This window comes from Malus sylvestris, chromosome 3, assembly GCF_916048215.2.
Source record: "Malus sylvestris chromosome 3, drMalSylv7.2, whole genome shotgun sequence".
Lineage (NCBI taxonomy): Eukaryota > Viridiplantae > Streptophyta > Magnoliopsida > Rosales > Rosaceae > Malus > Malus sylvestris.
In genome coordinates, this window is record NC_062262.1 from 1595147 (window position 1) to 1603832 (window position 8686).

Below are 8686 nucleotides of genomic sequence, written 5' to 3' on the forward strand. Positions count from 1 at the left end.
CCAAATGAAATTTTACTAAACAGATGAGAATAATTTAGCATATGATCATTATACTTAATGTAAGTACAAATCCACTGCATGTAACATGCTCAGAAAATATCCATTAACACCTAACACCGTAAACCTAATTGAACGAATCTGACTCGATTAGTAAAACGAGAGCAAACTAGCTTCCAATGATATATATATATATATATATATATATATATAGAGAGAGAGAGAGAGAGAGAGAGAGAGAGAGAGAGAGAGAGAGAGAGAGATGTTGAAATGTTATCCTCAAAAATGTTGCAACAGTTACTTCTAATTGGGACCTCTGTGAGTCTGATGATATGCTGTAAAACTCAGCAGAATTGGTTATAAATGAGAATGTAATCTTGTTGCAAACTCCCCTGTTTATACCAATAATAACAAACAATAAGCAAGATACAGCTGAGCTTTCATACTTCGTCCACCAAAAGCTACGAACTTCATACTCACTCCACCCAAAAAGCTATGAACTTTCATGCTCGCTCCACCAGAAGCTAACAGAGAGACTTGGCGTTAGAGACCGCACATAGTGCCACCACTTTGGTGGGATATAAAGCATATCACCTTCCTCTAAAATGCAGTCAACGAATTCCAAGTCACGCATCTTTGGGAACTCATTCTCATCTATATTGTCCAGATCAACCTTCAAACCAAAGTATTTTCAATCAGTATATATATTTGAGCTTTAGCCTTTAGGGCAGGGAATCCGATCCCATCTATATGGTCTACATTGACCTCATCAGAGATAAAGGAATGGGCATGCATGGCAAGGCACTCATTTTTAAGAACAGAAAAACAATGTAGCAACAGTAAACACAACAAAATAATAATAAGGTCGAGAATGTGCTTACCTGGCTTGAGTTGCATAGCATGGTCTCAGTGTATGGGTAGAGTTCCTCGGACAATGATGCAAGGTAGAGCCTTATATACTTTTTGCCAACTACCTGAAAATGAGCGATGGATTTGAGTCATACAAATGTTTGGATCATTTTATTCTAGTAACAAGAAAACAACATACATATTCAAACATTATGTGCCTGGAATGAAGCATCAAAGCATTCTTGCCATTCATGATGATTCAGCACATTGAAATCGTTCTGCAATGTGCACTGAAGACACGGTTTGGTACCAACATGTTGAAGACATAATTTGGAGCCAGCGCACCCAGGCATGTTCTATGAAATTATCAGCTTGTTTAAATACACACATGGTTTTACTTTTTAAAGATGGCAATGTGAGTCTGTGACAATGCATTTAGTGTACAATTGTTTGCTTTCTTTCCGTGACACTCGTATCTCCACCATCACACAACTATCCCATTACAAATTATTTGTTCCCTTAGACAAACTATGAACGAACTTTGGAACTCATAACTGAAACAATTTGATGGTAAATCCAGCTTACTGGATGATTATTATACTGGGTAAGTAAATTATAACACTCCAGAAGGCAACATCATGATGTAAATACTCAATTCAGGAAACCAAATCTAATAAAAAAAGGAAAACTAATGAAAAGGGCTTGAAAACTTTGAGTTTTAATGATAAGGACAAAATAAAGGGTAAAGTGAATAGTACCAGGATTGACTTTTTAGTGTAAAAATGTGGTTTTTCGTTAAAGTGAACAGTACCAGGAGCTTTTCGTTAAAGTTCCCAATAAAAAATGCTACTCTTACCACATTTGTGCCACCTCTTTAATATAGATGCGACCCACGTGTTGGTAAGCCCTACCTCTATTAAAGAGGCGTGCAAATGTAGTATGAAAAATGTGGTAACAGTAGCATTACTCAAATCTAATATACCTGAGCAAGAACATTATGGTGTGGATCGTGGTGTAACGGAGTTACTGTCCCAGCTGGACCAAACCAAGCATTTAGAGACCTTAGTTCGCCACCACCGGCAAAACAATAGTCAGGAATACATATGTCCTCATGTAGCTCATTTATCTGCATATCAATAATGGGATATAAGAAATACGAAGGTGGAAACTTGGCACAGTCCAGCCCAACAAGTAGGCATATTGCCATTAAAAACATGGTAACGGTGTAAAAGAGCACACCTGATCAAACAATGGATGCTGAGCAAGATATGTTGGGGCAGCAGAAGTAGAGCCACTAGCCTGAATCCTCTCAAGAAACTGGGAAAATGTAATAAGCTCTTGCTTCCACTCCGGGTACAAATAATTTTTCCCGACCTACAGTGCATTCAAAACTTTACCAATTGTCAGTTATATAACAAAAATCAACGAATTAACGAAGCAAGTAATTCAATCAAGCATCAATTTTCAACAAACCAGTGGTCCAGTACTACTACATTATGAAGAAAATCACCTCAACTGGCACGGTGCGATCACCGGCAACCTTTGTTAGATAATCCAAGTCATTCCACTTACTCCTGGCAGGCCAATGATCCATACCATCGGTTATTATAACCGGGCGACCTGGTAACAAGTATTCACTCAAAAACCCCTCCAAAGACAGGCCTGATCTCTTCACAACCATTTTACAAGAAAGTGACTTTCTGGGCAAAACTCCAAGCAACTGCCAATCAAAAAGTAAATACAGTAAAAATAAATAATAATTTGCAAAACCCAGTAATTAGAAACCAATTTCAAAGCTACCCTTTTGAAAACAGAGGACTTTAGGAATTGGGATATCTTTAAATTTGGAAATTAAAATAAATTCTATGAATTTATAAGCAAGATGTTGCCTTTGAGCTATAAGCAATAAAAGGCTATGAATTTTGATGTGAAATGACGAACCTCACCTCCTTAGAGACGACTTCGTCACGGACCAATCGGCGGTCCGCATTGGGACATTTCTGCTGCTGCTGAGAAACCCTAGCGGCCCTGGCTTTGGCGGAGACGACGGTGACGAGGGAGTGCAAGTCGGGTTTCAAGAGCGGGCCGCCCATGATCAGGCCCATGTCGAGTGCCCGGAGAGCGTCGCTGAACTCACCGGTGGCGGCATGGAGCTTGGACACGTGGAGGCAGGCCATGGAGTAGGCGTCGCGCCAAACGGGGAGAACGGAGTGCCAGGGACCCGAGTGGAGCTGCTCCCAAGCCATCTCGCGAGCCGCCTCCGCCGCGCGGAGGTCGCCAGCGGCGGCTCGAGACGCCATTCTGATGTAGGCGTAGCCGCCTTGCTCGGAGATGGATTGGATAAGGTGGGTTGACTCGGAATCGAGGATTGGGGTGTCGAGGTGGTGGTCGGAGTTGGCGGCGGACATGGCGGTTGGAGGAGGAGGGTGAGAGAGGAGAGATATTTCTAGCTGATATACGAAAAGATATTTTGTTGATTAAAACTGAAAAGTGTATATGTGACGTGTTGACGCAATTTTGGTTTCCATTTTTTCCTTTCACATTTTTTTTATGTTATATTTTTGGTCCACGTCGATAAAAAAAAGTTTAGAGATTAATGTGGCAGATGAGAAAATCAAATTATTAAATGCATTGAGGAAGCATTTTTGTTTTTATCTACACATATCTCGGAATTTAGACGATCATTGTAACAATGTCATTAATGAAAGGGTTGGGTTTGAGCCTGAAGCTATCGTCACAAGACAAGACGTCATAAAAAACATGAGAAATGGGAAGGAATATTTCTAAGTGCAACTCTATATGAATATTATATCATTTCACAATTTAACGTTAATTCTCACACTAATACTATAAAATTGTTACAAAAATATAAAATACCATAGCATCTAGGAAGAATCTAATTTGTTAAGAGTGTTTTCTTAATATTTCTCAAAAAGCATTGGTCCGATGATTTCAACTGGGGCCCAGGCGATCGCACTGGTCTGTTTTTTTATTTCAGTTTTAATTACAATTATGTCCTCGGAACAATGCAATTATTGATGGGAAGAAAAAGGATGAGAACAATTTGAGTAGATCCTGCGATTAATCACACTTACAAAGTCAAAACAGTTGGTCACACTCTCACAAGGTCAAAAGGAGCGGGACTCCGTTCATTGAGGATTGTACATACCTGAGGCAAAAGCGAAACTGTATTCAAATTCACGAGAGGGTCTCACGTATTACCTAATAACGTGATGAGTGAAATAAGTTGAACGCCCGAGAGGGTCCCGCGTATGATCTTGTGTTTGGGCCTAACACATAGTCAAGATATCTAGATTTTCATCTAACCTAGTTGAGCTCACAATGAAACTGCTGAGGCTTGATCATCAAGCAAGGTGCAACTCTCAGAGACATATTCATTTGATTCAAGGCTGCTTTTGATGGATCAGGTCTTAGCCGGCATGGTTTCCTCATAAGTTGGAGAAAATCCTCAGCATGATGCATGACCACGTCATCCGTAGGGCACTCTCATGGTAAAGCTGGGTCCTTACATCGGAGGTTGGACTAGGGTTCAGGTGGGACACTTCCGTTTGGCTGTGACTTGAAAACCACTGAACTTAAAAACCATGTCTTTCTTTCTAAAGGGATGAGTGTTTTAGCATGCTATTATTTGGTCTGCTTACCTTCATATGATCCTAATTCAAAGGATGTCATTCGTTTCTAACTTCGATCTGTTCTATACGGGGGAGGGGGGAATGCCTCGGTTATACGCTAAAGAAACTAGGCTCAAATCCTTTACACAAAGATACTACAACGTAATAGCATGTACCATTTCCACCTTACTGTGAGCAAGGACTAATACGAAAGCAGGCATTTTGTGAATTTGTGAATAAAGCAAATTACCAAAAACGGAAGTCAAATTGCAGGAAAAACAAATAAAATGGATGCAGTACAGTCACAGCTACAAATATGAGCATCAAGATATGAGCATAGCTGTATCAAAAGTAATATCGTGCAAAGAAATGAAGACATCATCATAACTTAGTCATTTACCCAGTCTAAGAGATCAACTCATTTACATGAAACCGACATTTCGTTCTTTTTGAAGATTATTGGAGAAAACTCAGATGTCATTCACTTTGGTTGGAGAATTATGAGTTCTAAAAAGAAAAGAAAATCATAACTTAAAGTTTCGGAATACACGAATGATTAAACCCATATAAGAATTTGTACACAAACAGCAACAGACTTATTCCCAGGTGGGGGATGAATGCAACATTTTTCCAGTCCCTAAAACGAAGATAATAATCTAGATCAAATTCTGAACACAAGTTATAGACAGGTAGCATGTGACACACTGAGAAGTAAGAATCTTGATCAAATTATTAAGACTAGTTATTAACAAGATGCCAGAGAAACATTGAGAAATAAGAATCACTTGATCAAATTCTGAACACAAGTTATAAAAAAGGGTAGAATATAAGACTGAAACATGACTTACAATCTAAGCCATGCGGATATAGGATCTAATAGACTATGCCGCAAAGTACTCCATCATTTCTTCGAGTTCAAGATCATCTAATGAACCGGTGCTATCAATTCCAAAGTTGAATGGGCTGTTGAATAATCCATAATCTAACGACAGGCTATCAATTGGAGACCCAAAGTTAGCATTGGCAGTTCTGTCTTGCTCACTCTGAAATGTGTCTTGAACAAAATTTGGATCTCCTCCAGCAATCTCACTTCCATTTCTATGTACTGGTACATGGATTCCATTCGTTGGTATAACCTGCGGTTTATTCATTACAATCTGAGGCAGCTGCTGGTCTTGACTTGGGGGATATTGTGCCAAAGGATTATAGAGGTTAAATGTATCTCCATGATGCTGGTTAAATGTATCTCCATGATGCATGTCAGCATCTTGCACCCCATGATAAAGCAAGGGTGTTCCACCAACATGCATACCCTGTGTCATAATTACATTCTCAGAAGGTACACCAGGGTAGTAGTTAAACTCAGGCGCAGGTATTTGTGCTTGGACATCAAGATCGTTCTCCAGCGGCCGTAAAGTTGTAATGCCACCATTTTCCTGTTGATTCTCATGGACCTGAAATCCAATCATCTGTACATCAGTGTGGTTTATATCAGGCAATGCACCTCGAACATGTAGATGCTCATTGGGAGATGGTGCAGGAAGTTGTTCGACAGGGCTTGCTCTGACACGTGCCCTTTTTGTCCTCGGTTTCTTTTCACCTTGCTCTTTATATTGGACATTATTACGAGAATTATTGCGTAGTTTGCTCAATGGCTCTACATCCGTCACCTGATTCCTCATATCATCTTTGGATGAAGAAACCGACCCTAACCCATCATCAGTACCATCAACATCATAGTCACTGTTACTGCTAGCAGCAGCTTGCTTTTCACCACAGCCACTTTGTGGCATCTCAATAATGCCAGATGTCCCATTATCACTACTAGGCTGCCTAATGAGAGATTCTTCTCGGCTTAAAACCCCTAACCAAATTGCACTCTCCTTTGCTGTCATCTTATCCTGTAAGCATTTTGACTGGCGGACGTGCTTCCTTATCTTTGCAATATCAGGTGACATATGCTTTATCACAGCAGTTAGCACTCCAACTTTCCACATCTTCTTTAGGTCGTGCGGCTTCTTATAAGGAGGACTCTGACCATGGGCTAGCCCTAATTTGACCCACCAATCTTCATTTCCTGTCGGCCACCAAGGTGGTGGAACTCCCTTTTCTAACGGATACTTCCTTTGAGGGGGGTCACAGTGTTGCATCAAAGAAGACAACAGAGAACCAAGAGTTGCATCTTGTAGATCTTGGAGGATACTCTGAGAATTCCCATTTCGATTATTATCTGCATCACTCATGGCAAGACACTCCGCTTCATACTTGGCTATGGCTGCAGGCCCATTCTTATCGAACTTCACCTTTTCTTTCCACCAAGCCCTGACGTTATCTGAAGCACCGCTCACTGGCTTGCCCTTCTCAGGAATGATACCATACACAAAACCACGAGCTTTGCACACTTCCATCAGCTTCAGCATATACTTAAGAATCCCATCTTGTGCTCTTGACATTTTCTTCCTACGAGCCTGATCAGAGGTCTGCTTGGGCTTCTGTTTTTCAGCAGCTTGTTGAGCTTCAAGTTTCTGTCTTTCTCTAAGCCTTTTGAGTTTGATTCGATCCTTCCACATCCGCATCTCTAAATCTTCCGATTCAATCTCTTCGTCACTGACATCTTTCTCCGCAATATTATTGCACCTCAAGTCTTCTTCTATATCCGAACTGTCATTAGCAGTCAAAAAATGCTCCAATCAGTAAAACTACAATAACCCACCGTGTCTGGTTGCTGAGGTACTTGACGGCAAGAAATTGAAACGAAAAATTTTATTCTTAGCAATCAAAGGCAATCAGCTGTATTAGTCTTGGTAAAGTGGACACTCTTTTTTTTCCCCCACACTTTCTCAGCAGCCAAACAGAGCTTGGGAAATGATGACAATACAAATCCAACATTTCTCAAAAAAAAAAAAAAAAACCACCTTTTTCTATGATTTACCTCTAACAGTTCCTACACAATTAGATTACAACAAATGAAACAAATAGTATAAAATCCAAAATCTCACACACATAGAACATATAAAAAAAAAACCCACATCCCCAATTCCTCATATCGTTAAATACAGCAGATTTTGATCAACATGCAAACAATTCAGAGAGAACCATGAACAAGAAATATGATCAAAAAATTACGAAACATAAAAATAAAAAAAGTAAAATTTACAGAAACCCCATTAAAACTGAAGTACTGGGCACACCAAAAAATCAATAAAAATGAAACCCAAAAGAAAATTATTTGAAATTCTTACCTGATATCAGGTCCAATCTCTCCGACGTCACCCATCTAATCTTAATTTGCATCCAAAGATTGCTGCAAACCTTAAAAATCTGAGCTTTTATTTCTTCTTCTTCTTCTTCTTCTTTTCTGTCACGGAATTCTCTCTCTTCTCAGAGAAGCCGAGAATATAAGGAGCTGAAGGGCGAATCCAAATGGGGGAATTGAATCCCCAAAAGGGATCGATTGGATACAAAATCGCTGGACAAATTCTGTTCCGAAAATTAAAAGGGTAAAAAATTCAATAATTAAAAGAGGAGAGAGAAAGCAAATGTGTTTTTTAGAGAGAGAAAGCGATGGAGATGCTAAAATGCGAGTTGCGAATTGGGAATTGTGCTCGGCGGCCGAAAAATCGACAAAAAGGGCTTCACAAATGGATGAGAACTCGTCTGAGTTGCCAAGACAGAGGCCTTGATCCCCTGCATCGCGTCTAGGAAATTATTAATTTGCGGATGACCGTCGTTTTTATTTGAATTTTCAAGAGGGGTTTTTTTTTTTTTTTTTTTTTTTAAATATAACTTAATACACTAATTAAGTTTAACATGATAATCTATACATTTTGACTTTATTTTAATAGAAAAATTATTAGTTAAGTTCTAACCGCACATTTAAGGCGTTACATTTTGGCTCACGTCTAAATACTTTATAGCACTAAACCTCTCTCTTTAAGGTGAGCGTATTTTTTATTTTTACGTTTGGAATTTGAGTGAATTATTTTTTAATATTTACAATTCTACAGTGTCTTTTTTCTTCTTCATTTTTTTTTTGTGGCGTATAAAATTCGTAATGTGTAAAGAAATATTAACCATACAATGAAGTTAACTAATTTAACCAAAAAATTAACTAATCAATGTATCATTTTATAAGGCTACCATTTTTTTTTCTTTCTTTTTTTTTATTTGTAAAAGAGAAAAAGAAAAAAAAATTACTAACCATTCGC

General features: G+C 39.0%; 2 protein-coding genes across 4 annotated transcripts; both read right to left on the minus strand.

Moving 5' to 3' along the window:
- Positions 1-260: 260 nt before the first annotated feature.
- LOC126616129 (lysine-specific demethylase JMJ30) lies at positions 261-4014 on the minus strand. 2 transcript variants are annotated; one of them, XM_050284122.1, is made up of 6 exons: positions 2793-4012; positions 2357-2566; positions 2086-2220; positions 1829-1972; positions 879-971; positions 261-670 (listed from the first exon to the last, which is right to left on the minus strand). In XM_050284122.1, exons 1-6 carry the CDS (start codon positions 3252-3254, stop codon positions 491-493), a joined length of 1224 nt encoding a protein of 407 aa, XP_050140079.1. In that variant the 5' UTR covers positions 3255-4012; the 3' UTR covers positions 261-490. The 2 variants fall into 2 exon arrangements, 1 of the variants encoding a protein (XP_050140079.1); XR_007621034.1 differs by lacking the exon at positions 261-670 and adding an exon at positions 1046-1547 and having other exon boundaries at positions 1697-1972; positions 2793-4014.
- An 834-nt stretch (positions 4015-4848) lies between these two features.
- LOC126616126 (ETHYLENE INSENSITIVE 3-like 3 protein) lies at positions 4849-8180 on the minus strand. Of its 2 annotated transcripts, XM_050284119.1 has the most exons (3): positions 7721-8180; positions 5327-7139; positions 4849-5115 (listed from the first exon to the last, which is right to left on the minus strand). In XM_050284119.1, exons 1-2 carry the CDS (start codon positions 7753-7755, stop codon positions 5360-5362), a joined length of 1815 nt encoding a protein of 604 aa, XP_050140076.1. In that variant the 5' UTR covers positions 7756-8180; the 3' UTR covers positions 4849-5115; positions 5327-5359. The 2 variants fall into 2 exon arrangements, with proteins under 2 accessions (XP_050140076.1, XP_050140075.1); XM_050284118.1 differs by lacking the exon at positions 4849-5115 and having other exon boundaries at positions 5191-7139.
- Between the last annotated feature and the right edge of the window lie 506 nt (positions 8181-8686).